Below are 27,551 nucleotides of genomic sequence, written 5' to 3'. Positions count from 1 at the left end.
TCAAAGTCTACAAAATATTAAAATTTGATTTATGTTCCATAATTTTTAACCGATCGACCCTAAATAAAAGATCGGGTGAGAAAAAATAAAAAAAGAGCACACAAATGCATAAATGAAATAAAATTTTTTAAAAAAAGATAAATTATTAATTAATTAAAATAAAAATAGATGTACAACTAAACAAAATAGATAAGGACACAGCTAAACTAACAACAAAAAACATCATCCACTTGGAGTTTAGAGTTGATCGAGGTAACAATTAAGACAAATAGAAATCTAAGCACAAAGAGGGTCTCATCCTATAATAACAACAAAGTTCTGAGAGTGCGTTTTGATGACGGAATAAGAATATAGGATAATGAAGAGAGGGATGGAAATGAGAGTAATGGGGAAGGGATAGGAATGAAAACTGTGTTTGATTAATGAAGGTTATGTATTGAGAATATAAAAAGTAAGTGAAAAATATTTGAGACAATTACTTTTATACTCTTTTCGTAAAAACATTTATGTATATATATGTTTAATTAGACTTAAATGTTTTTAATTATTAATATCCTCATTAAGAATTAATTAAGTTAATTAATTATTTTATTAATACAATTAATATTTTAAATTATATAAATTTCTCATTTTTAAATGTCAATCCACGCTTTATTTTATTGATACAATTAATAAAATTTTTATGTTTACTATAGTTTCATTAAATTAATTAATCATTTTATTAATATAAGATAAGTTAAGGAGATGTGAGAAAATTACTTTTATATCTATATATATATATAATGATAAACTAATGTCTATATTTATTTGAATTATTTAAAATATAATTATTTATTTTAATATTAGGATTAGCAATTAAATTAAATAAAATCATTTATTTTAAAAAACTAAATATGGCAAATATTTTAAATATTATTGCTCATTTTAATTATTATAATAGTTATTTAAATTACTTATTTTTATTTATTCAAATATATTATTATAGATAAAAAAAATATAATTTACTTTAATTATTAGGATTAAATATCTAAATTAAGTAAATTATGTTAATTAATATAATGTTTAAATATAGAGGGGTAAAATAAATATTTGACACTCATTCCCTTCTCTCTCTTCTCCATTCCCCAAAAATAGGGGGAATGGTGATTACCTCTGAGGGGTGATAAAAAAGGGTAATAAAAAAAGGTAATCTTTTATGTCATCCAAACACATTCTAAGGGTTTGCTTGAATGAAAGTATAAGAAAGTTTCATAAAATAAAGTATAGTAATAAAAGGTAAAAAGAAGTTTTAAACCTTCTTTACTAGGGACAACGTAACGTAATTTTGAAACCTTATTATGTTTGGTTTAAAGGTAATTATAGATAAAGTTATATAGTAATATTACTAAATTACCCCCAGGACAAGAGACAAAGTTGTAATTTTATTTACAATTACATAAAACTTATAAATAATTCACTTCATTATTTACGTAAATCTCTCCATTAATTATTATTATAGTAATTAATAATAGTATTAATTAATAAATTATATCATTAATATTATGATATTAATTAATATAATTAAACAATATAATAATATTAATTAATAGTATTATATTATTTATTAATATTAATAATATTATATTATTAATTAATCAAATATCTTGTAATTTTTGCAAATAAGTATGGGTATTTTGATCAATAAAAAAATAAGAACAAAAACACAAAAAATAAAACATACCAGGAATAAAACGACAAAACACAACAACAAACCGAATGAATGAGAGTGTATCATCAAATAACAAAAACACAAGAAAAACTAAAAGAAAGAAACAATTGAGAAGGTAAAGTCTACCATCAAATATTTAAGACCTTAAGCTCCATAGGGAGTGTATCACTTCTAGGCTGATGGTGGAGTCTTAATGAACAAGCGCTCAAGAAATCAAGGAAGCACCTGAGATGCATAGGCCCCAATTTGTAGTTGCAGAAATTCAAACAAGAAACATATGAATAATTTTGAAAATAACTGGGAGTGGATTAAGAGCATGCAACTTAAAAATGTGATTGTTTCTTTCTGGCCATAGATTCCATAAAATCTTGTGTTTCAACGATAATGATATTAATGAGGTAATAATTCTGTACTTTTTAGAGCAAGCCCAAACTACAACTTCGAGCTTAATGTTAAAGTTGCCAGCTTTATCAAGTCCCTCCTCAAAATCTTGCCTGAAGCATTCCTTGGTATGGAATTCACAAATTTAACACGCCTTATCTTCTTATAATGGGCAACCTGCGCAACATCATGCAAAATAACAAAAATGATATATAAATCATGCATTTATTAATCAATCCTTTGATTTATGAAATGTAAGACTATGATTGCTTAACATAAATAAGTTTGCATGTCTCCATACATTTCTACAGCATATGCCACTCTGTAGTAGTGAACTTTGACGTCCTAAACAGTAAATATTCTAAGGCTTGAGAAATTAGTTGAAAAAATCTGTGCAGTTTGAAAGCTAATGATGCACTCAACTAAGGATGTATATATAAACCTGATTATGGAATTTTTAGAAACCTGAATGAAAATAAAATTGTTCACATGGAAACACTGAAAATCTCATGACTGATGGAAGAATTTTCATTAAAGTGTGCCCAATTTATCATCATCATACCTGCTTGTTAATGAAGTCCATGACTTGAGCTTCACTGAGAGTGATATGAGATTGTCTTACAATGAAGGCCATGGGAATCTGACCTGCTTCTTCATCAGGGTATCTACACATGAACAGAAACAAACAGCTTGTATTTTGTATATAGATAATTATATTGGAATAATTCAAATTCTGATGAGTGTTGATAAATTTCTCTTAAGTTCATCGTTTTTTATACTTGTACAGAAAACAAAACAACTCTTATCACATCAAACTATGCACACAAAACAAAATAAAATTATGACAAGGTTCACTTCATAGAAGGGTAATTTATCCATCACCATCCAGGAACTAATGTTGAAGGGAAACACTATCCTTTCATGTACCTATTGGCTATTGTTATAGTTAACGAAGAGGGAGAACTGAACTGGGTTCTAAATTCATTCCATTGTCTTTTAAAGACATACAAATGCTACATCATAATAATACAGCTAGAACCAATGAGGACAAAATACACACTTGCTTCAATACAAGTTAGTCTTACTCATAATAACACATACAACATGCATCCAATACTCAAAACACGTTCATCAATGCTGAGACCCATTCTGCTTTCTGATCAACTTTGCAGAGCTATCCTTCAAGTAATAGTTGCCGTGTAGTCTCTAATTAATCCTCAACACCTATCACTATTTCTAGGGCATTGTTTGGCAAGTTATCGACTGATAACATCAGATGAACTTTTCTGACATTTATCCATCTAGCAAACAAAACCACAAGGTCTAATTAATGAAGCACAACTTCTGATGATTAATCCAGAAAAGGTTAAAGTATGGTATTTGGCAAGCTATCCAACATTTAACCACCCTGAACAAATAGCGACTAAGTTTTAACTAGGGAGAGTATTCTGGTATGTATCCCTGTACTTGGATGATAATTGGCAGTGGTAAATCTTTTTGTCCAACCATTTCATTTATAGAACAAAACCACAAGGTTTAACTAACGTAGTACAGCTTTTAATTAATCCATAAAAGGTCAGAGTATGGTATTTGGCCAGTTATCCAACATTTATTCACCCTTAACCAATAACAACTAAGTTTAACCAGGGAGATTGTTATGGTACATATCCCTATACTTGAAGGTGGTATTTTGCAAGTTATTCATGGATAAGCTAGGCTAAATCATTTATCCAACCTAAAACCACAAAGTTTAACTGATGTGCCATGGGTTCTAATTAATGAAGAAATGACTAGAAAATAAATATACTCACGGAACCACAGCTGCCTCTGTGATATCTGGATGCTCTTGAAGCAACTGTTCCAGCTCTGCAGGAGGGACCTAAACAAAAAGCCAGGAATTATTTGAGTTATAGTGTTCCCTTAAATTACTAATATGATGTGTAAATCCAACAAAGATAATTTTAATTAGCCAGAAAATGAGACAATTTGAAGCGTTTAGTTTTGCAATTTATTCTCCATTGAAGTTGTACTTGAAAGATGCAAATTTTGATTTAAATCCAAAAACAACAGCAGCAAGAATTCTCACCAATTTTTTACTTAAAATCTAATTCAAATAGATGGATTTGAATACATTATACGTACTTGGTATCCTTTGCATTTGATCAATTCTTTCAATCGATCAACCACAAAGAGAAAACCATCCTCATCAATGTAACAAAGGTCACCAGTTTTCAACCATCCCTCAGAGTCTAAAACTGCAGCAGTTGCTTCTGAATCACCCACATATCCTGATCAATGCAAGAGAATTTCAATAAAATCGAACCAAACAACAAGAAATCTTCAGAAGATGATACCAACATAAAAGTAAAGACATCAAATTAATTCCTCACTAAACTTCAGCACATTACTAGAGCAATTTCCATAGATAACATACTGAGTTTTTCTCTAAACTCCAGCAGATTGATTGAGCAATTTCCATAAAAATTATACTGATGTTTGCCTAAATTTCAACAAATTGATAGAGTAATTTCTATTAATATTGAATGATTTTGTATTTACCAAATCTAGTTTAGTCAAACTTGTGTCTCTCTATATATATATATGGATATAGATACTACCTCCACTGTATCGAAATTTGAACATATAAGTCTTCACAATATTCTAGTATAGCTTGTACATTAATGAATACCTGCCATAATAGTTGGCCCTCTGATCCAAAGCTCCCCAGGCTTTCCAGGAGGCAAAGCAACTCCACTCTCCGGATCCACCACTTTTGCTTCACAATGCGCTGCGAGACGCCCACAGGAACCCACGCGCCTGTTCTCCTCCAGCCCTAAACACCGGAACACTCCACCGGTGGACTCCGTCAATCCATATCCCTTCAAATCAACCATCAACTCAGCGCAAGAATCAAAAGAATTTAAAAATCTCTTTTTGCAATGAAATTTTTGAAATGACTGACCTGTTGGAATGCCACATTGGGGAACAAGCCGTTGAACCGCCGGATTAGCACCGGAGGCGACGGAGCGCCGCCGCAATTGACCACCTCCAGCGATCCCAAACCCCTCCTCCGATCACCGACCTGCTCGCAAACCCTGACCATCGCCAGCAGCGCAGGAGGGCTTAACGCGAGATGCGTCACTCCGAACCGTTCGATGGCTCCGATCATCTTCTCGGGATCGAAACGCTCCGTCTGGATCACAGTCGTCTCTCCTACAACGACGCTTTTAATTAAGAACACCACTCCGTAAACGTGGAACGGCGGCGCTGTCAGCATATGGACCGTCGGATGAGGACGGTCCTGCAATCGGAGGATGGAGATGAAGGGGATCGTCTCCGTTATGATGTTCCGGTGGCTCAGCAAAACGCCCTTAACATGGCCGGTGGTGCCTGAGGAGAAGAGTATCGCCGCCGGATCCGATTGCCGGATCTCGATCGGATCCGATAACGGCGATCCGGATTCGAGGAAGGATCGGAACTCATGTGAGTCGATGAGGATGGGGGTGACGTGGCGGGGGAGCTTGGAAGAAGATGATGACGTGGCGAAGAAGTGGGTGGGTACGGCGACGTCGATCAGGCGGGAGAGCTCCGATGGCGTGGAGGCGGGGTTGGCCGGAGTGATAATGGCGCCGAGAGAGAGTAGAGCGAGGTAGAGGACGGGGATCTCGAGGCAGGATGGGCAGAGGATGAATGCCACGTGCCCTTCGGAGATGCCGAGATGGGAATGGAGAGACGAGGCGAGGGAATGGATCTGGGAAACGAGGTTGGGATACGAGAGGGAAACGCTGTTGGAGGCGTCGATGAAGGCTGGGTGGGAGGGGAGACGGTTTGGGAGGAGGGAAACGGCGTACGCAGTGATGGATAGGGGTTGGGAAACGGGTGGGAAGGCGACGGCGGGGCGAAGGCTGTGAAACGTTTTGGTCGCCGGGGAGTAGCCGGAGCGCGGATCGATTGCCATGAAGACTTCGATGCTTTTTTTTTTTTTCAATAGAAGCACGTGTCTAGGCTGTAGCCTTTCGTTTATTACAGAGAGGTCTTGATATTGTTATTTATTTATTTTTATAATTTTTTAAAAATAAAATTAAAGGTAATAATATCTTTTGAGCTCTAGCCGTCCAACTCTGTCCCAAGTCTGACAGTATGACAGATCTATTTCTGGAAATAATTCTATTTCTTCTCCTCCCCTGATTTATCCATTTTTCTAAATATATATATATATATATATTTCAATAACTTTTATACATGCAGTAACATTTACCACTTGTCCACAATGTATAAAAGAAAGAAAATTTTGTATATATATATACAAAATTTGGAGAGTCATGCATATATATTTGAGAGAGAAATCATAATCTGGAAAAGGAGCCACACAGAGCAAAACTAGCAAGCTCTCTCCTCAAAACTTTTCCAGCTGCTGATTTTGGGATAGACTTTATGAATGCCACTCTACGTATCTTCTTATATGGTGCAACCTGCATCAATGAAATTAATTGAAAATTATGCTACTTTGTTCACAAAATAAACAAAGGGAAAAAAATGTTAGTAAGCTATAAATAATTATCAAATGAAAAACTATATACCTGCTTGGCAACAAACTCCATCACCTCTAACTCAGTGAGGTTGCTTCCTGGTTGCCTTACCACAAACGCCATAGGTATCTGTCCAGCTTCCTCATGTGGATACCTATAATAATACATAAAACCATAGCATGAAAAAACAACCCAAAAAAAAATTACATTAATTAAGATTAATAGATGATTACGGCACAACTGCAGCATCAACAATTTCTGGCAGAGATTGCAGTACATGCTCCAGTTCAGCAGGAGGAACCTACAACATAGTAAAATCAAAATAACAATTTGAAATATAAACACAAACATATATATATATATATATATATATATATATATACCTGGTAGGCTTTGTACTTAATCATCTCTTTTAGTCTATCAACAATAAAAAGAAATCCATCTTCATCAAAATAACAAAGATCTCCTGTTTTCAGCCATCCTTCGGAGTCAAAGGCAAGAGCATTAGCCTCAGGATCACCAACATATCCTAGTGACATACATACATATAGCACTGTTAGCATGTCTACACACTAAAAGTTTTACAACATTAATGCAACATATATATATATATATGTATATATATGGTCATGTTGTTACGTACCTAGCATGGTGGCTGGCCCCTTAAGACATAACTCTCCTGGCTCCCCTACAGACAATACCTTGCCAGTAACATGGTGAACAACCTTAGCCTCAACATTTTCAGTTAGCCGGCCAACCGATCTACCGCGACGACATTCTTCCGGCCCGATCATCCTTGATATTCCTCCAGCCTCTGTGGAACCATAACCCTAATGGATTCACAGAGCAAGAAGATCATTACTTTGTCAATGCAGTGATATATAATAACATTAATTCAAGTAAAGAATTATTGAAAACAATGTATTGTAATAATTCAGCAGTTATAAAAGAGAAAAAAAAAATAATGTATAAATAATTAAGTTTCATATAAGTTTTTATCTATGACAACGGCTAGTTGATGTACAATTATCAAAGAACATTGACAATAGACAAAATTTAAATTATTTTATGTATAAAAATCCTATTAAAATAATAATAAAAAAAACATATATATCTAGAAGCTTAACATGCTGCTACATTGTCGCACGAGGGGCAAAGAAATGAGATTCTTGGTACATGAGTTGGCAAGAAAAAGAAAAGTTAATTTAGTCATGGATCAGTTGCCGAGAAAAGAATATATAATTTTTAGTCAACGGATTTCACGTACATAAATTATGGAAATGAGATCAAGTCTGTATTACCATTGTAGAGATTATTTTATATGATTATTTTGACTGCTACTTAGTCAATAAAGAATTAAAACTTGGTGAGCAAGTAGAAAATTATTTTAACAAAAAAATAACATAGGCTTATTGCCTTAATTAATGATCTTATGAGAATTTACTATATAGGATAAATCCTTTTATTTTACAATTCTTATAGAAATAGAGAATATTACTGATAATGAACAGTAATTAAAGAGCTATATGATATGTTTAAAATATTGCTATAATATATTTGCTTGCTACACAGTATTTACACATATGATAATATATTAATCAATATTAGCGAATACCCATCAATAGTTCACAAGAAAAAAAGTAATTTTTTAATTTTATTTATTTATTTAATTCAAGATCAAGGGTTACAGTCAAGGTTTGTTCCCATTTTAAAAAAAACAGTTACTTTCAATCATTCAAATGAATAGTTGCTGAAAATAAATTAATTAACAATAGATGATAGGAAAAGCAGTCACAAATTTAAGGCCTTTTTTTCCTTTTAAATAAAATAAATCCAAATTGATCAAGCATAGCTTCTAATTCCCAAATCACAAAACCAATCCAGAAAAAAAAAATATATATATATATATATAAACAAATGGAAAAAATCAGAATGAAAACTAATTAATTAAGTAGTCTTGTGCACTGGTGCAAAACAAAATCACTAGATGAAAAAAATGGATAAATCACGCTAATTAAAAAAAGAGGAGAAAAGATACATGACTCTCACATAGCAGCAGATAGTAAAAGACATATAAAACACAAACAACAACAACTAACCACAAGAAGTGGTAGTCCAGGGACACAAACTTAAAAAAAAATAAAATAAAAAAGGTTTAAGAAGAAATATAAAAAGTTAAAGGGCTTTTATGATAAAAAATGCACACCTGGGAGATCTCGAGGAGCGGGAATTTCGCTAGAAATCTCTCTGCGGCGTCCAGGGAGAGAGGAGCGCCGCCGCAGAACACTCGCCGGAGACTCGAGAGATCGAATCTCAGCGTCTCTTCCGATTGAGCCATCGCCACAACGAGAGGCGGCGCCGCTGTCATCTGCGTGACGTTATACCTCTCCGCCACCGCCATGATGCGCTCAAGAGGTGCACCCCCGACGACCACCGTGGTTTCGGCGAGGGCAATCCCCTTCAGCGCTACAAAGAAACCTAGAGAGTGGAACATTGGGGCTGAAAGCATCGTCGTCTCCATGTCCGATGGCCGGAGAGCGTGGAACCCGGCGATCATCGCAATGAAGCTCCGATGAGGAAGTGCGGCGGCTTTTATTCTCCCGGTTGTTCCCGATGAGAACTGGATCGCCGCCGGATCGGATTGGAGAATCTCGATAGGATCCGATAATGAGGAGCCGGAATCGAGGAAGGATCGGAAGAGAGGGGAGTCGATGAGGATGGGGGTGACGTGGCCGGGGAGTTTGGAGGAGGTTGATGACGTGGCGAAGAAGAAGGCTGGGCCGGAGAGGTGGATCAGGCGGGAGAGCTCCGATGGCGTGGCGGCGGGGTTGGCCGGAGTGATGATAGCGCCGAGGGAGAGGAGAGAGAGGTAGAGGATGGGGATCTCGAGACAGGATGGGGAGAGGATGAATGCCACGTGGCCTTTGGAGATGCCGAGATTGGAGTGGAGAGAGGAAGCGAGGAAGTGAATCTGGGAAACGAGGTCGGGATACGAGAGGGAAACACCTGTGGAGCCGTCGATAAGGGCTGGGTGAGAGGGAAACGGATTTGGGAGAAGGGAAATAGCGTAGGAAGTGAAGGAGAGGGGTTGGGAAACGGGTGGGAGGGGAACGGGGGGACGAAGGCTGTGAAACGTTTTGGTGGCCGGAGAGTAGCCGGAGCGGGGGTTGATGAACGGTGGAGGATTGGCCATCGGGAGGAGAACGACTTCCGAGGCAGAGGGAGAAGAAGGAGAGTGGAAATGTAGATGAGAAACGATGATAGCAACGAGGAGTTGGTCAGATATAGATATATATATACACACACAGATAAAGAAAGTTATTGATAGAAAAGATCTTTATAATTTGACGTAAATAACCTTTGTGCGTGCAAGTTGTAATTAATTGTGATTAGGGTCAACCATTGGATAGTTATGGGTTCAAATTCCTCCCCGACAGTACTGTTTATCCGATATTTTTATATTATTTTTATATTGTATATATATTATATATCCGGGCATCAGTAATGTTTGGTACTGTTTATATTAATAAAAAATACGATTGTCGTCTATTATTAAAAAAAATTGTGATTAGATCACAATGGAATGGAGAAATGGGAAACAAATTTTTTTTTTTTTCATTGTGCGAGTAAGATGTGATTTTAATGTAAATAGCCATTATATGTGTAAGGGGTGACTAATTGCTGATTATGTTTAGTGTAGGATTGAGAACAAAAACTAAAAACAATGCTTGATCGTAAAAGAAAGATATACTTTTATACACTTAATATAAATATAATAAATTTTATATTTAAAATAATAAATATTATGTAATGATAATTTTTTATTTATAAAATATTTTAAATATCAATATTCAAAAAAATTATCATGGTAAGATATTTAAATTAAGTATGTGACTTAAATCAGCTTTAATTATTTAAGTTAACCATTTAAATTAATTATTTTTATTTAATTAAATATCTAGTAAGTGTTAAAGTGTTATTTCACTTTAATTATTATAATTATATATATATAATTCATATTAATTATTATTATTATTATCATCTTAATTATTCTAATTAAATATTTAAATTGCTCAATTAATATTAATTATTATTTATCTTAATTGGTATTATAAATTGTTAGAATCAATAATTTTTAATTAATTAAATTTTAACCGAGGTAAAAGTCATTTAATAGTTGTACACATTATCTGCACTACCCATACTCATTTTAATAGTTGTATACTTAAATATGAGAATATATTATTGTACATAATAAATCCAAATTTAATAATATCCATTCCTTCAATCCAAACCCCCAGTTGGCAGAATGTGAGAGTGGGATGCTATTAGGTAGTAACTTTTACTTTTACTCTTTTAGCTATGAAGAAAAATGAAATTACATAGAAGATTTTTGTATTTTAATGTTAAATTTAATTTTTTATTATATTTAGTTGAATGTCTCGAAACATTAGAGATGTAGGTATAGATAATTTTTATACTTTGTGAGTATTCTTTTAGTGTGTGTATATATATACATATGCATTTTTTTTTTAAGGATAATAATATTTGTAATTTATTTTGAAATTTATTTGAGGGTATTTTATAATAACATTTTAAAATATAAAAAGAATTATTATAAGTGTGAATTTAACAATGTGATCTTTAAAATCATTTAACAATAAAAAAATCTTAAAAAGATTGGATTAGAAAATTACTCCTTTCTTTATTTTTTTTGTAGATGGATGAAATTCCAAACATTTGATTTAAAATATTTAAAATTAATTTTTTTAATTTTGATTTTATTAAATCTGAATGTCTTTATAATTTTTTTTTTTTAAAGCAACTTGAAGTTGTTAAATTTACGTTAAATCTGCAAGCATTGATGAAATTACAGGCACTTGCAAATCCTTATTTTCTTAACTAATTTTAATAGAATGATGAAAAACTTTATTGTGTGTATATATATAAGCAATTTTTTTTTGTAAGGATATTAACATTAGAATTACAAAATTAATTTTTTTATTTTTTGTAATTTCTTTTATAGACGGATGAGATCCCAGACATGTGCTTCTGAAATATTTAATGTTGATTTTTCTTTAGCCATATGGATATCGAAAATTAATCAATCAAAAATAGTATAAAAATATATTAACATAATTGTTAATTTTTATAGCGAACTTTGGTTGTCGCCAAACAAATTCTATTTCTAAACCAAAGTACACTTCAAAACTTACTGCAACGATATTTTAAAATTAGTTCAAAATTTTTCTAAAAAATCTTGACAAATTATTAAGACTAGAAACATAAAAAATAGTATTTAAAACCAACAAAAGTTAGTACAGATGGTTAGATATTTAAGATTACTTAAACAAGTGATTCAAAATTAAATCTATGTGATGTAAAAAAAAAATCCGAACTAAACAACAATCTAAAAAAAATAGTTAATAAACAAGAAAATATTTTAAAAAAAAATGATTGCAAACACCTCCAGCAACACGGCGCGCAGCTCATATCAAGAGCAGACTCTTTTGCAACCTGAACAGGTCTATGTCTCTTTTTAGTAGCATTAGTTAACTCAGTTTTTCTCCTTTCAATGTTTTTCTCTGTTTCTTCTTTCTCCTCATCTCGGATGAGATACTTTAGTCCGTCTTTTCTCCTCTGTTTGATTATGAGTATGTTTGCGTCTATATCTCTTCTTGAACTTTTTCCTCAATAAATTCGTGATTTATTCATTTTTTTTAAAAAAAATGATATCACAGGATACAAGGTATCATTGGTGAAAAGATAAAAAAAAGTTAATATTTAAAATAAAACGATATTATTTTTTAACTAAATTAATATTTAATTTAAAAAGAAAATCAAAATTTAAGCAAGTTTTTAAAAACTATAATATTCCACATCTTTCATTCAAATTTTACCTAAAATCAATATAATAAGCCTCAATTGGATCAGCCATCTACAAACAAATCAAATACAATATATATTTATTTTTTTTTAGAATTGATAATCAAAGCCTCAACTTCATAGGGTCTCTCACTATTAATCCATGTGAATTGCCCTCCAATACCCAACGTTATCACAACACCATACTCTATCACGTCTATTCTTAGCGATTGGCATTATTACCTTTGGGACCCGCACTATGCTATTACCGTTTATTCAGTGAACCAATAAAATATGATAGTCTTTTTTTTTATATAGATCTATTTTATCCTACCAGTCACATGATTACTAATCCGATAAAAAAAGAGTCAGAATAGAAAAGAATAGAACGTGATAAAAAAATTTAATTTAATTTTCTTACCCTTTTATATGATTTGTCTCTCTCTCATCTAGGGTTTCGTTGTATCTTTTTTTTTTTAATCTTTAAATCCAAGGGTTAGTACAATAAATTTGTGAATAATTAAGTAGAACACCGATTTCACTATTTTAAGCAAATATTATCCGATAGTTTATCCAGTGCATATCAAACATAAAATAGTATCATTTTATATTACTATCCAATCCCTATATTATATCCACCCATATTATATCTTACCCACCAAGATGGCTCCTTATATTTTAATACCTTATTTCTATACTACTATTTTGTAAACGTTATCTGCTCTCTCTTCCAATAAAGATGTTTATTGACTTTACTCAAAAATCATACATATAAATGAATTAATTTTTTTTTTTAAACAGGTAACAAACACCACAAGTACAACAAATATATATTCCTTCATTTTGTATGAGTTTTGAAGCTCAATACTAATAAATCAAGAGACTAAATCAAGAGACTGGTGATACGGATTAATTTATTTGACATAATAAATGATTCATAGCTAATTGATATTAAAACCAATTGACTTTTTTGTGGCATGATTTAGTACTCCAAACGATGTACATGTGATACGACATTGAATTCTTAAATTTGATTGCATAATTCTTGCCATTTGACTTGCGTTTACGGAATCAATCAAATTTTTATAATTGACACTTATTTAACTAATACCAATTGATATTGATTCATTGTACATTATTTAATGCGATACTTAAGATACTTCTCCTTCAATTTGATTTGCATAATGTTATCATTTTAGTGTTCAACAGATTAATATATATATATATATATATATATATATATATATATATATGTAGGCTGTCAAAGTTGTCATTTTTATTATATATATATATATACCATCAAAATAAAAACACCACCATAAAGGACTTAAATTTTCAGAGTCTGATTCTTGCCTTTACAACACCTACTTAAATCCTTTATATTATTTTAGGATTTAAAAGCGAAATTTAAATGTTTTTAAATTTTAAAATAAAATTTAAGCCAATGATCTACATAGTAAATCTACATAAAAAACCCAAACGTCCATAATACATTTAAAATTAACTTTCATCGACATTAAGAATTCAAAAAAATATAACTTAAAACTCATACATTAGAAATGAATAATCTAAAAATAACCATTAATGCTTGGCAAATTATATATATATATATATATACATTTATCTCACAAAAGTTTATACATAAATATATATACATATCTATCTCACTTTCAAACTGACTGCTATTTATAAATAACACATTTTTGAAAGCATAAATGCGCTTTGACATAAATAATAAAATTTGAACATATTAATTCTTATTTATATATATTAAAAAAATCATATTTGCACGAACAAAACTATTTCAAGATAAATAATGCTTGTACATGTTGATATTGGTTTATAAAAAATCATGTTCGTACGAACAAAACCATTTTCATACGCATTGAAATCTGTTCTTACAAAATCATATCCATATAAGATAATTATTTTGATATATATACTACAATTTGTAAGTCCTACACTTACCAAAAAATAATATCCCGTATCTTTTAAAAAAAATATCATAAAAAAATAATTCACAACTTTACTTAAAAGATATGAAAAAATAATATATATATATATATATATATATACAACAAGCGTATATACATTTGGAACGTGCAAACAAACCGGTAATTAATCATTAGCCAGCGCTAACTCGAAATATCTTTAACTCTTACAATTACTTTTCAACTTACATGATCATGATGAGCCCAATATAACTGAGATATGAACCCTATAGTCAAGGAAATATATATCATTTTTAGGTTGAAATATGAACATATACAAAAGATATTGTTTTTAATGTGATTAATGGTAACAGATGGATTGAATATAAATAATTTCACAATTATTAGATCTCACAACAAGAATATAATAAAAGATTAAATAAAATAACATGTCCAAAGTTCACAATATCGACCACATAAATAAAATCTTCATTGATAACAACTTCTAACATAAAATAACGTCATACATAGTTGATCATGTTTTAAAGCACCTTTCATGCAAACATCAAGCAACCTAGACTTGAATGATTCAAGTCATGAGCTATAATTTATAGTTTAAAAACAATAAATTTCATTATCAAGAACAATAAGTTTTTATGAACGTCATGATAAATCCACTTCCATGAAAGCTATCCATACACTAAACCAAGTTCATGCCAGCAGTCCATTTTGCAAAATTTACTATTTTTAAACAGTTGGAATAGATAATTAATTATAAAAGTTGATAATTAACAAACAACGGTCATTACCAAAAAACATAGTTTAATATTATAATACTCACTTTTAATTAATATTTAATTAAACCACAACTACATAGACCCATTTATGTTTTTCCTCTGCAAATTTCAACCACCAAAACCTATCCCTCTCATTCAACACGCAACCAAAAAATGCTGTGTTTTACTCTAAAACATAATACACTCGTACACTTCTTAGCTACCATGCCCAGAAAGATTAAACAAGAATAAATATATGAAAATATTATAAAACAGAAAAAAATGAAGAGAAAAAAAAAAAAAGTGTAAGCAGACAAGTTTGATAATGCTGACTGCAGCAAACAAATCCAGAAACTGTGCGAGGTATATATTATGGACAAAATAAAAACTACATAAAAAGCACAGCAAACACATGCAGATAAGAGAACCAGGCATGAGACATGGGAGAAGCAGATGCATAAATGTAAAACAGTTAACTCACATGCAAACCTGTTCTGCTTAAACCCCTAAAAAAAAAAAAAAAAACAAAACAAAACAAAAAACAAAACATCGAGGGCGAAATTTCATATCAAAACATATTTCTGGCCTGCTTGTCCATGATTTCAACATCTAGTGATCCATGTAAATGCCTGAAGACCAGAGATCTACATGAAACAAAGAAAAAAATAACTTTGGGATGCTCATTCTTACTTGAATATAACTGATTCTCAAGAGATGATCAACAACTAGTTTATCACTGTTTTTTCCATCTAAACAAAACATCCTGCATAAGAACAAAAGAGGAGAGCACAAGCATATATATACACCCGCCCACACAACGCAGATGAGAAACAGAGTTTAGTAAGAAAACATACAGAGCAGGGATACCTTAACTATGTAGAAAAACAGATTTCTGTGATCATGCAGATTCTTAACAAGTAAACAGTGCATATAAAGTGCATCTTTCAAAAAATAAATAAATAAAAAAAAGGAGCAACATACAACTTTAGTTCCTTTCAGGACAAATGAAGCTACAATAGGAATGAAGTCCATCCACAGCCTCTTAAGTTTGTTAACTATAGTACTTCCTTCTGAATGTCACTAGTCAATATTTTAAGTAAGCCACACCCCAGGATTTAAGCAATCTGAAGGAATCATTCAACAAAATAAACCACTAGACAGTATCCTCATCCATTTGAAATTAAGGGGAAAAATAATCAAAAAGTTAAGATTTCAATCCTACAGCAGCCAATTTTCTCAATCCCACAAATTTCCACAACAAGTTAGCACAAACAAGGATTTTAATTGCCCATCACTGTTATCATAGTTATTCCGTAGTCAATAAATAGGAATTCAAGCTAAGAAAAAATGCAAGTATTGTCATAGTTAAAATAATATAATCCGGCACAACACGTAAGGATTAAAGATGTAGTTACTCCCAACATGCATGCTATTGTCTGAAAATGACCATTCACCAAAATAAAGCTTCTAATGAAAGCTAAAAAGAAGGAAGAGGAATGGGCTCTGCCAAAAAAAATTTTTACCCGTCACAGCATCAGCTTGAAGGGCATCAGAAAGAAATATACCTGAGAGTGGAAAAAAGAATCATGTAATGGTGGCAGTTGATGAAGAACAAATCTCCACAACAAAACTTCTGTGAAAGAGCAATAACCACTAATGAACCAGTGAGAAATGACTACATTATTCATTAGACAAGCATTCTAACGGACCACAAGTTTTTAACACAGAAATTTTAAATCTAGAAACTTGCCAGGGATGGCAAAATAATATCACACAGTATTTTTTAAAACCGAGATGGATTGTAAACGATGCATGTTGGATTTCATGATTACAGCAAACAATACATATATATGTCAGTTATAAGGCAATGAAAGCCCAAAACCATTGACTTAGAACAAGCTTTCACATTCGCCAAGTTTTTAAAATAATATCTACTCACATAATCAATCAAAACTAAAGCAGAAGATTACCTTTCCAAAGTTGACCACTAGTTTCTGAGATTCAATACCAACATGTGTCCCTTCAATTTCAAGGCATTCAACTCTTGCAAACAGACATAGATGACAAGGAAATTAACTAGGGCTAAATAATATGGTAATGAAAATCATCATAAGAATTAACAGACAAGTTCTTATTTACAAGATCTCAATGAGCAATATGTTACAATTTGCAGATGAAACTAGTCATATCAAAAATCAAGACTGATATGCCACACCTTGAGTGAAGGGCCATAAAATGAAAATTTCTGAGGATTAACAACAGTTGGAGAACATCATCTCTGCAATAGGATTCTTTTTTCCTTTTTCCCTGGTGTAGCAGAAAAGATAAACTATCCACCAAAAGAATCATCATGAGCCTGATAGACAATATCATCGATTGTTGTCTGCCACTAACACTAGCACAAGGTAAAAACTTAGCTATAAGTGTATGTCTCTCATCTAACAATGAAATAAAAGGTAGAACCTTGTAGAAAAAACACAGGTCCTCCAATGCCACCAGTTGTAGTTATGTCCTCAAGTGCAAAATGCCATAACTTTGGTATCACATGACTTGCACCTGAGGAGAAGCTAGCTGCAACTCCCCAATGCCAACTGCAACAGTATGGTTGTTGTTCCTTGGAGACACCTGAAGCGCACAGAAAGAAGTACTTATTGTACACATGAAGTGTGGGAGAAGCATCATATCATTTAAGGTGGAAAAGTTTTTGTTCAAGGGTAGCTCCAAGATTTCGCTCCCTTGTGTTTTGAGAGGGAAAAGTTGGCAAGAAATCCTTTGATTTCGGCAAGGGAACTTCACGAAACCACTCATGCTGGAGAGCCTCTTCTGCAGTAATCCGCTGCATAAAATAAACGCAATAAGTTAAAAAAAAAATAGAGAGAGAGAGAGAGAGAGAGAGAGAGAGAGCCAGAGAGGGTCAAGAATAGTAATCCAAAAACATGGCATGTCTTGACTTTCAAAGAATATAAATTACCTCAGCAGGATTGTAACATAGTAGTCTGTGCAGTAAATCCAAACCAGCTAAAGACAGAACAGGATGCCCAGAAAAGAATGTTGGACGGAACTTCTCACGCAGCTTGTCACCCCTGTATTGAAGTAAAAGTCAAGCAGGTTAGCGGAAGACTGATAATTGTCAACATAAGCATAAACAAGCAGAATTCAAGACCATTAATTTGCCATCCATGTCTATTACAAATTCATGCTAACAAAAGAAAATGAAACATGGAAGAAAGTTCACTTACTTCTGCTTCGTGAATTTAACATTGGGATGGACCAATTTTGAAAATCCTGGCCATATCCCATCATTTGGCGTGCCAAGCATTTTGAATAACTGCAAGACAATAACACTCATTTAAAAATAATTTAGATAAAAAGAAAGATGATATTCTTAAGTAACTTCAGGAACTATAAGGTACCTTGTCAAGTTGATCCATTTCAGTCTTCCCCTTAAACAATGGCTCCTTCGTAAGAAGTTCAGCCATTATACAACCCAGTGACCACATGTCAATAGCAGTTGTATATTGTTTTGCTCCTAACAAAAGCTCAGGTGCCCTGAAAGTAGAAACCAACAATGAGATTCCAATGAGATAGCTTTACAGGTAAGATTAGAAAACAGATATGTCTACAGGGCCACTGTAATATTACCTGTACCACAAAGTCACAACTAACTGAGTATATGGCTTTAATGGACTCCCATACTGGCGGGATAACCCAAAGTCACAAATTTTCAGCTCGCCACGATTGTTCAAAAGAAGGTTTGAAGTTTTGAGATCCCTACAAGTTAAATCCAGACACACATGAGAATAAACAACTTAAACTGGTAAAGCACTTTAGCAGGAAACAATGCATGCGACGATACCTGTGGAGCACCCAATTGTCATGAAGATACTTGACACCCTCCAACAATTGCAACATCAAACACTTCACATCACTTTGGCTGAAGGGTTGCTTCATCGAGTCCATCAAACCCTTGAGATCATGGTCCATGAACTCCATAACCATAAAAATACTATCAAGACTGCTGCCAATGACTACCTCTTTCACCTCAACAATAGAAGAGTGGTGAGAAGACAAAAGAATATTGATCTCCCTCAAAGAGGTTATGGGAAACCCCTCCCTCTCCTTCTCCATCTTCACCTTCTTCAAAGCCACAATCTCCCCAGTTTTCTTATCCCTAGCTCTATAAACTACTCCATAAGTACCCTCATTAACCTTATTCAACTTCTCAAACTCATCTACACTGCGGCAACCTTGCAACATGTTTATACCTTTTGGTGGTGAGCTTTCCAATGAATCAAAATCTGCAACATCATCACCACCATCAACATCCATCAGTCCATCACTATGTGAAGCGCCAGACTGTTCTGATTGTGATGACTTGGCTCCGGATGACCTGGAACTCCCTCTAGTGACTATCTCACCAACCTCAGGACTTGATACCGCTCGGGCTTCATCATCTTCATCATCAACATCAGCCCATCTTGATGTGGAGATGTTCCTTGTGTGGACACGATCCTCCTCCATCTCAATTACAGGGTTCTGAGGCAGTTCAACATCAAACTTCTCAAAAACACGGTTTGGATCGGCACCATCCTCCACCACCGAATGATTCTTTCTTCCAGAGTCCATGTTCTGAGATTGCTCATCATCACCTCCATCAGATAGAATCTGCGACAATTTCCTTTTCCTACTCGGAGGGGATGAAACCCCTGACTGGCATCTACGAACCTCGAGGTCCAATTTCTTGATTTCCCCATGCATAACATCCGACCTACCTTTGCAATCACGGACACGGCCTCCATCAAAATTCCTATCAAGAAACCGATCTTGATAGTACTCGTTTCTTCTTTGAAATTCCCCATGGAATCCCTGCTTCCCAATTTCATTGAATCTACATCCCCCATGACGAGCAGCAGCCATTATTGATCAAATCGAGCAAAATCCGAAGGAAAAAATTGGTTTTCTAGATGAATACGGTTAAAAAACACAAACCCTAGAAATCGATTCAAAAATCGACCAAGTATCTCAAAGCCCTAGAAATCCGCAGACGAGATTGAAGCGAAAAATCCAAGACCTTGCCTGAAAACAAGAAAAAATCTATGGAATCCCTGACCTGAAACGCCGCCCTTCTCGCCGATCACCTCCGCCACGAAGAGAAACCCTCGCAAGCAAAGAAAACGCGTAGTGTTTCGGAATTAGGGCTAAATATATATATATAGACAAATCACCGACATAAGAACACGCTTAGGTCCTCACGTTGTATATCAGCCGCAGGATTTATCTTGAGATATGATCTAAAGTATCATCTCGAGGCCGATTTGTGGTGGATGTTCACGCTGGCGTTCTTTGACTTTTAGTCAAACTTAGGCTTGCCTAAGTTTGTAACCAAATCAGTAATCAAGTGCAAACTGATTTCATAAAAAAAATTATTGAAAGATAATTTACTATAAATATTAAAACATATAAAGAAAGAATTCAAATAAAAATCATGGTGAAAATTTGATTATATATATATATATATACATATCTATATATGGAAATATTTGGGTAAATAATCTAAATATGGTTAGAATTTGAAATTTTAAAAACAACATAAAACATGAATTATTATATCAACAAATATCCTTCAAATTTTTAAATTAATAATATTTATATCATTTCATGACTCATTTTTGTATAAATTGAAGCGTTATGTTTAAAGCAACAACTCTTGTAATAACTTTCTTGTTTTCTTTATATAATAATGATTTCCCCCTATTTTTTAAATAAAATAACAAAAAAAAAAAAAACTAACCCCACACCACACCACATGAATAACCTGTAAATAAATCAATGGTTCTCTTAAATTACACATTAATTAATCAAATCAAATTAAAAAAAAAAACAGTAAATCCACACATCAGGAACAAATAACCTCCAAAAATAGAAGGTAATTTGAAAAAATCTCAATCATACTAAACCAACCCAAATCTTTCCAAAAATAGAACCCAAAATATCTGGCAACACTTAAGACTTCATCCCATGCATGAATTAATTAATCATCATCCCCCTGGCCAAACCATCTCTCCATCCTCATCAATCCTCTAATTCTAGCCCCAATTCACCAACCAATACTTTCCATAATTACAACCATCCTCATCCTTTTCCACCTTCATCCCTCCCAAACTCTCCCAAATTCACAATCAATCAATTTCTCAACGTACGTGCATGTATTTGCATGGAAACCAAACTCAGTTTCACGTTAACAGGACAAGAAGAAGCCGAAACATCGACAAGATTCAAAGGTGTAGTTCTTCAGCAAAACGGGCACTGGGGAGCACAAATATACACTAATCACACCCGAATATGGCTCGGAACATTCAAGACGGAGCGCGCCGCTGCCATGGCCTATGACAGTGCGGCCATCAAGCTCCACCGGAGCAACGCTCACCGGAATTTCCCTTGGAATGAACTTACTTCACTCGAACCACACTTTCAAGAACTCTTCACAACCGAAGCTGTTCTTGCCATGATTAGAGATGGGTCTTATGAAAATAGATTCTCCGAGTTCTTGCACTTCATGAGGAATTCAAAATTGAAGAGTAAGACGATGTTGGGGGGGTCTTTTGGGAAAGATGGAGTTAAGTGTGTGGAGCTTTTTGATAAGGAGTTGACGCCGAGCGATGTCGGGAAGTTGAATAGATTGGTAGTGCCGAAGAAGCATGCGGTGCAGTACTTTCCGGTGATGATGGAGGGGAGTGTGGAGGAGATGATGCTTGAGTTTAGGGATAGGGAGGATGGAGTGTGGATGTTTAGGTATTGTTATTGGAAGAGTAGTCAGAGTTATGTGTTTACAAAAGGGTGGAATAAGTTTGTGAAGGAGAAAGGGTTGAGGGCTAAAGATGTGATTGTGTTTTATAGGTGTGAGGAGAGGGGAGAAAGGGGTGAGAGGAGTTATTGTATGATTGATGTGGTGAAGCATGGTGGTGATGGAGATGTGGAGTTGGAGCTTGGGTTGAAAATGGAGGAGGAGGAGGAGGAGGAGGAGGAAGAGAAGAAGGTGGTGAAGTTGTTTGGGGCTTGTATTAGTTGATTGATGAAAAGGGTGTTGATTTGATTTGAGCTTTATTTCATGTAGTTTTGTTTTGTTTTTGTTTTTGTTTTTTTTTTTTATATGTTAGAGATTTTGTATGAAATAAATTAAGAAAATTTGGGATTATTTCTCTGTTCTGTTATTTCATTTTTTTAATTACTGTTCTGAACTTTTGGTGTTAATATGGGGAGGGGCCGAGTGTCTATGTTTGTGTTGTTTTTGTGGAGATGAGAGAATTAGGGGATATAATTAATTTCAATTTGGATTGCATTTTAGAGAAAATGATACTGCTATGGAAATTATAATGTGTTACGATAAATTGTAAGCTATTGACTTCATTAATTGAAAGCCTTCGATGTTTACTTCGCATCTTTGCAAGTGTTTTATACGAGTATAAATTTGTTGTTTTTATTAAATTTATCCGATCATTAAATTTTATTTTTAATAAGGTTGACAAGTCATTCATCTTAATCAATATTATGAGAAAGAGTCATAGTTGATCCTTCTATCTCTCCGCAAGGGAAAAAGTTACTATTGTTGCCCACTTGATCTATTTGATTATTGTGATAACCCTCTTTTTTTGTAACCACATTTATTCAAAAACCAAAGCGGTTACATACCAAGGTGACAAATAAACATCTCCAAGAGCGACGTAAGCCAGCAAAGGTTGAAAAGACCAAACAACAAAAGCAAAACAAAGAGCAGAGTCCACTAGAAATGGAATAATAGGAGAACAACTGAGCACAAAAATAAACCACTGTTCTTAGGGAAAAGGGGAGGTCCCTAGGAGACTAAAAAAGACTTTGCAAAACTAGCCCGTACTAAGCTCAATCATCCGGAGCTACTCGACTCTCCCCTCCTAGGTCTGCAAACTCCATGCTTCTCATAACCGTTTTATTATTATTATTTTCAATTTTTTTCCTTTTGTATTTGGAATTTTGTATTTATTCTTTTTTATATAATTGTAAGTTCGATTGAAATGTTTTTGGTTGAACAACGTACAGTGGGCCACTTGTTATTAAATTGCCCTTCTACTTATAGGATTTGGTGCACTACTCCACACTTTTTTTAATGTCCCAAAGTCCCTCATGTCCTTTGAGGAGGCTTTATTCTCTTAGGGAGCAAGCATTTATGACCCGAAAACCCCCATTTTTGGGTAATCTGTTGGATTATTTAGCTTGAACGGAATCATCGCATCTTTTTCCTGCATAACATCTTCACATCTTTTATTCATTTGTAAAATTGATCATATGCTTTTTGCTTCAATAAATGCATCTCTAAACTCTTAGAAAACTATATTTAGGGAGTCCATTCAAACAATTAAAAGGGGCTTCAACTTTGTGAGACCATTGACTTTCACCCATTATGGAACTTGCTTCACCCAAAGTGATTTTCGCGACATAATCATTTGGCTTTAATTGCATCTATCTTGCTTCTCCAATTCTCTTTTGTAACCTTTTTTTATTATTTTTCAACTTTTGGTGGATGTTCCTCCTTCTAGTGTCTGTCTTGTGCTATCTTTGTTTCATTGTTACAATCTTATATTATTTTTCTTATTCTATTTTATTTTTATCTTTGTATTAGTGGTTTGTTGACTTTAAAAAAAAAAAAACCATGCAAAACAAGAAATATGTGTCAAATGATATATTTTTTTTCATTTTCCTCAAAATCAAATTCATGAAGCCAAGGAAATCTCCTTGACTTAGATTTATAACAAAATTGATATTATTACTTATTAATTTGATTCCTCAAAATTTCCTTTATATCCGTAAGATGTATGATTTGATGATTGTTTGTAAATTTAATAAACAAGCCAACTATTTTGTCTATCTTTGAGGAATTAAAATGACAGAGGACTAAAATAATAATATTCTAGAATGTCATGGAATCAAGATCGTCAGATCCGGTCCGGACATTGACCCAGTCAAAGCCAGGGGTCAAGGATCGATGGGTTCGATCGGGTCGAACCGGAGTTAATAATAAAATATTAAAAATATATTATAATAATTAATAAATATAAAAAATAATATAATCACTATTTTTCATAACTGAAAAATATAATTAATCTAATTTAATATTTAAAATTTTAATTTTATATATCCTTCTTAACTTTCAAAACCTATAAAATATTTTAAAAAATAAAAATAAAAAATAAAAATTCAAATGCATGTGATATATGTGAGACCCGAGCGAGTGGTCATGCATCTCGGGACTTACATGACCACTCTCTCTCTTTAAAATAATTTTTTTTATTATTAATGTCATCCCTTATTAATTATAATGAAAAGTTTAAGAGTTCAATCATCTTCTTCTCACTCATGTTTGTCACCTCTCACCGTGTGCCCCTGCTTCTTCTCTCTCCTCTCAATTTTCCTCTTCTTCACTCTCTCAGCCTTTCTCTTTTTTAGTCATATGTTAGCACCGACCGGTTTCACCAGGTCGATTTAACCGGTTATTGGTTAAACTGACCGGGTTGTCCGGGTCTTAAACGGGCTAGTTAAAACCCGAGTTTAATGACATGCCCGGACCGACCTCATGGCCTATTCCTAATTTTTTCGATCAGATCAGCCGAGCCGGTCTGAGTTTGACAACCCTGCATGTAATTACTAAAGCACATGACAAGCTACTATTTATAAGTATTTAACCAATATTAATAAAACAGAGTAATATGATAATTTCTTAAGTTTTGAGGCCACACAAATAAATATAAATAACTCATAAAGCACATAAATGATTGACCAACAGAGTGCCATATATGTGAATATTAAAAACTCAATGTCCTTCATGTTATTAATTAAGCAGTCTTGTCATTGGTAAATGTGGATTCTCAGATGCCAGAAACAGTACAATTACATCAACCTCGTTAAATATATATATATATATATATATATATATATATATAATACCCCAAACTTTTCTAGTCAAAAATATTTTTTAGTAGAGAGATAAAAAAAAAAAATTAGGTATTGACTTTATTCAGAAGTCATTTCATCTACATGAGTAAATATATTTAAATTAAATCTAGTTAAAACCTAGAATTATCCCTTAATAAATAATATTTCACATCATAGTCAACTTAGGGAGAGATATATAACTATATATTAATCTTAACTAATAGTACTCCCTAGCCTCTCCAATTGACATTTGGACTTACAAGATTGGTTAAACAAACCAAATGAAATTACTCAATAGCCCTTACACTCTCATTTACTTGAGTGGGTCCCACACCAACACATCATCCCTCTCAATATATATATATATATATCATATTAATATATATATATATATATAAACATGATTTTGTATATTTTAATATTCTTTTTTTTAGATATATTGTGTTTTTATTTTAATTTTGTTTTCATTGTTTTTCATTTATATATATATGATGATGATGATTATTATTATTATTTATATTTGTTTTATTTAATTAATCTAATAATATTGATGTTTGTGTTTTTTTTTGTATTTTTGTTAAGTGATTTTTTTTTTAAAAAATGATTTGTATTATTAGATGAAGCCTCTAGCACAAACACGGGCATCCATATTAGTTTATCTTTAAAGAAAGTGTCTTTTCTGGGTGAGCATGACAAGCACTCCACTCTCAACATTTTATATTATTCTACTAACACGGGCATCCATATTTTTTGTTTTTCATTTATAACTATATATTAATTTTAACAAATAGTATTCGAGACTCTTTGCAGCTGACATTTGGCACTTTCATATTGGTTTATCATATATCAACTTGGTATTCAATAATACAAAATCGATGGCTGGGATTTAATCAGAAAAATCTATAACCTTCAGATTTTTGAATCAGACTCCTTCCTAAAGATCACTTATTACCCTCTGCAGCTGACATTTGCCATTTTCATATTGGTTCATATTGGTTTATTGGGATCATGAGAAAGAAAACACCACAAACAGACTAAACAAAGGCCATGAAATTCATATGCTGCCACATATTATTTGTGCAATGAATTTAGTGGAAAAACAACTCATGAGAATATAAAATAGACAAAAAGATATAGACGAAAATTGTCAATATAAAAAACAACTGAACAGTTGATTTTGCCTGCCATAAACTTAGATAATGACATTTTTTTGCCAAGTTCTTTGCTTTCTCCATTTTTGGTTCTCTTCATTCCTCATCGTAAACGTGTTGGTACAGCGAATCCATCCCCTTGCTGTGAGAGATGGCGTAGCAAATTCTCTTGCCCGCACCTTCATTTCCTACCCTCCGTTATGTAGTTGGATTCTTCGGCTCGATCACCGCTTTCATCCCTGCAAGACTCTTCAACGCCGCTGCTAACGTCCTCTACTCATCCGTTCCCCTGCCGTGGGAGATGGCGCATCGAATGATGGAAGGGACGGCCGGAGGTTAAGATTTAGTTTTAATATTATAATAATTATTGTTATTATCTTTAATATTAATTAAAAGATATTAATTAATAATCTCATGTTTGGGGAGAGAACATGATTCAGGTTTATTTTATTTTTCAAAATAGTTACAAGACTTCTCTCACATTCTAACATAATAAAAAAATGATCGTTAAGAATTTGAGAAAGCAAATAGAAGACAAAGGAAAAAAAATAAACATTTGAGAAAAATACATAAAGAAAACAAAAAATTAAACCTAAATAATTAAAAAAAATTGTTGTAACAAACTAGAGAAGAAAGATTGCCACAATTCCAAACTTCCAACCTAAATTATTAGAAATGGATATATATATATATATATATAAAAAATAACACAGAATAATTTAATTTATTGAGAGAATCAAAAATCAACATCAAATCTTAGCAAAAGGGAAAAAAAGAACAAATACATTTACTAAATCCACCTCCTGATAGCAAACATCATAAAAAGAAAAACGTGCCTAAAATTTTGGATAAAGATATCTGAAAAGCATTAATTCAAATGCATTTCTACACAAATCCAAACAATAACAATATGAATAACTTTGTTGATAATTCTGAAATAAAAACATTCCCTTAAAAAACAAGGAAAAAATGTAAAAAGCATTACACCATTGTTACCTTAACACTTGAATCATAAGTATAACAAATTTATCTTTAAATATATTTGTTTGAAGTATATACTAAATTTAATAGAAATATATAGATAATGAAATCTTTAAAAAACAAATGAAGGAGATAGAGTGTTAGAGAGAATGAGAAACAGAGAAGGAAAGAAATATGATAATGATGACAGATAGAGCAGAGAGCATAATTAAAACAACATGGAATAATTATTTCACCATAGTTGAGTAACAATGCTCTCTCTCTTC

The 27,551-nt window shown here is 32.9% G+C and overlaps 4 protein-coding genes across 4 annotated transcripts; 1 reads left to right on the top strand and 3 right to left on the bottom strand.

The window, feature by feature from the left end:
* Nucleotides 1-1,990: 1,990 nt before the first annotated feature.
* Nucleotides 1,991-6,080, bottom strand: LOC120261473 (4-coumarate--CoA ligase-like 9). Its single transcript, XM_039269383.1, has 6 exons — nucleotides 5,052-6,080; nucleotides 4,779-4,968; nucleotides 4,232-4,377; nucleotides 3,901-3,968; nucleotides 2,652-2,754; nucleotides 1,991-2,266 (listed from the first exon to the last, which is right to left on the bottom strand). The coding sequence occupies exons 1-6, from the start codon at nucleotides 6,045-6,047 to the stop codon at nucleotides 2,141-2,143; spliced, it is 1,629 nt and encodes a 542-aa protein (XP_039125317.1). The 5' UTR covers nucleotides 6,048-6,080; the 3' UTR covers nucleotides 1,991-2,140.
* A 280-nt stretch (nucleotides 6,081-6,360) lies between these two features.
* LOC120262236 (4-coumarate--CoA ligase-like 7) lies at nucleotides 6,361-9,838 on the bottom strand. Its single transcript, XM_039270317.1, has 6 exons — nucleotides 8,825-9,838; nucleotides 7,262-7,448; nucleotides 7,002-7,147; nucleotides 6,852-6,919; nucleotides 6,670-6,772; nucleotides 6,361-6,561 (listed from the first exon to the last, which is right to left on the bottom strand). The coding sequence occupies exons 1-6, from the start codon at nucleotides 9,809-9,811 to the stop codon at nucleotides 6,436-6,438; spliced, it is 1,617 nt and encodes a 538-aa protein (XP_039126251.1). The 5' UTR covers nucleotides 9,812-9,838; the 3' UTR covers nucleotides 6,361-6,435.
* A 5,786-nt stretch (nucleotides 9,839-15,624) lies between these two features.
* LOC120261430 (cyclin-dependent kinase G-2-like) lies at nucleotides 15,625-21,342 on the bottom strand. The gene is made up of 9 exons (XM_039269317.1): nucleotides 21,315-21,342; nucleotides 20,301-20,388; nucleotides 19,047-20,078; nucleotides 18,833-18,961; nucleotides 18,604-18,739; nucleotides 18,430-18,518; nucleotides 18,162-18,273; nucleotides 17,161-18,026; nucleotides 15,625-16,755 (listed from the first exon to the last, which is right to left on the bottom strand). The coding sequence occupies exons 1-8, from the start codon at nucleotides 21,340-21,342 to the stop codon at nucleotides 17,874-17,876; spliced, it is 1,767 nt and encodes a 588-aa protein (XP_039125251.1). The 3' UTR covers nucleotides 15,625-16,755; nucleotides 17,161-17,873.
* A 62-nt stretch (nucleotides 21,343-21,404) lies between these two features.
* Nucleotides 21,405-22,259, top strand: LOC120261428 (AP2/ERF and B3 domain-containing transcription factor At1g51120-like). Its single transcript, XM_039269314.1, has one exon. The coding sequence runs from the start codon at nucleotides 21,405-21,407 to the stop codon at nucleotides 22,257-22,259; it is 855 nt and encodes a 284-aa protein (XP_039125248.1).
* The last annotated feature ends 5,292 nt before the right edge of the window (nucleotides 22,260-27,551 follow it).

This window comes from Dioscorea cayenensis, chromosome 5, assembly GCF_009730915.1.
Source record: "Dioscorea cayenensis subsp. rotundata cultivar TDr96_F1 chromosome 5, TDr96_F1_v2_PseudoChromosome.rev07_lg8_w22 25.fasta, whole genome shotgun sequence".
Lineage (NCBI taxonomy): Eukaryota > Viridiplantae > Streptophyta > Magnoliopsida > Dioscoreales > Dioscoreaceae > Dioscorea > Dioscorea cayenensis.
Note: the sequence above shows the minus strand (reverse complement) of the source record. Positions and strands in the feature narration are given on the sequence as shown.

What these genes read in the sequence shown, in the direction of transcription:
- LOC120261473 (XM_039269383.1), bottom strand. Translation starts at nt 6,047, where the DNA reads ATGGCAATCGATCCGCGCTCCGGCTACTCCCCGGCGACCAAAACGTTT. An exon ending in AGGGCCAACTATTATGGCAG is followed by an intron (nt 4,378 to 4,778) that starts GTATTCATTAAT and finishes TGCATTGATCAG; the next exon opens with GATATGTGGGTGATTCAGAA. An exon ending in TCAAATGCAAAGGATACCAA is followed by an intron (nt 3,969 to 4,231) that starts GTACGTATAATG and finishes CTTTTTGTTTAG; the next exon opens with GTCCCTCCTGCAGAGCTGGA.
- LOC120262236 (XM_039270317.1), bottom strand. Translation starts at nt 9,811, where the DNA reads ATGGCCAATCCTCCACCGTTCATCAACCCCCGCTCCGGCTACTCTCCG. An exon ending in GTTGATGCTGCAGTTGTGCC is followed by an intron (nt 6,773 to 6,851) that starts GTAATCATCTAT and finishes GTATTATTATAG; the next exon opens with GTATCCACATGAGGAAGCTG. An exon ending in TGGAGTTTGTTGCCAAGCAG is followed by an intron (nt 6,562 to 6,669) that starts GTATATAGTTTT and finishes TCATTGATGCAG; the next exon opens with GTTGCACCATATAAGAAGAT.
- LOC120261430 (XM_039269317.1), bottom strand. Translation starts at nt 21,342, where the DNA reads ATGAAGGTGGAAAAGGATGAGGATGGTT. An exon ending in GACAATTGGGTGCTCCACAG is followed by an intron (nt 18,962 to 19,046) that starts GTATCGTCGCAT and finishes TTTAACTTGTAG; the next exon opens with GGATCTCAAAACTTCAAACC. An exon ending in AAATGGATCAACTTGACAAG is followed by an intron (nt 18,519 to 18,603) that starts GTACCTTATAGT and finishes ATTGTCTTGCAG; the next exon opens with TTATTCAAAATGCTTGGCAC.
- LOC120261428 (XM_039269314.1), top strand. Translation starts at nt 21,405, where the DNA reads ATGGAAACCAAACTCAGTTTCACGTTAACAGGACAAGAAGAAGCCGAA.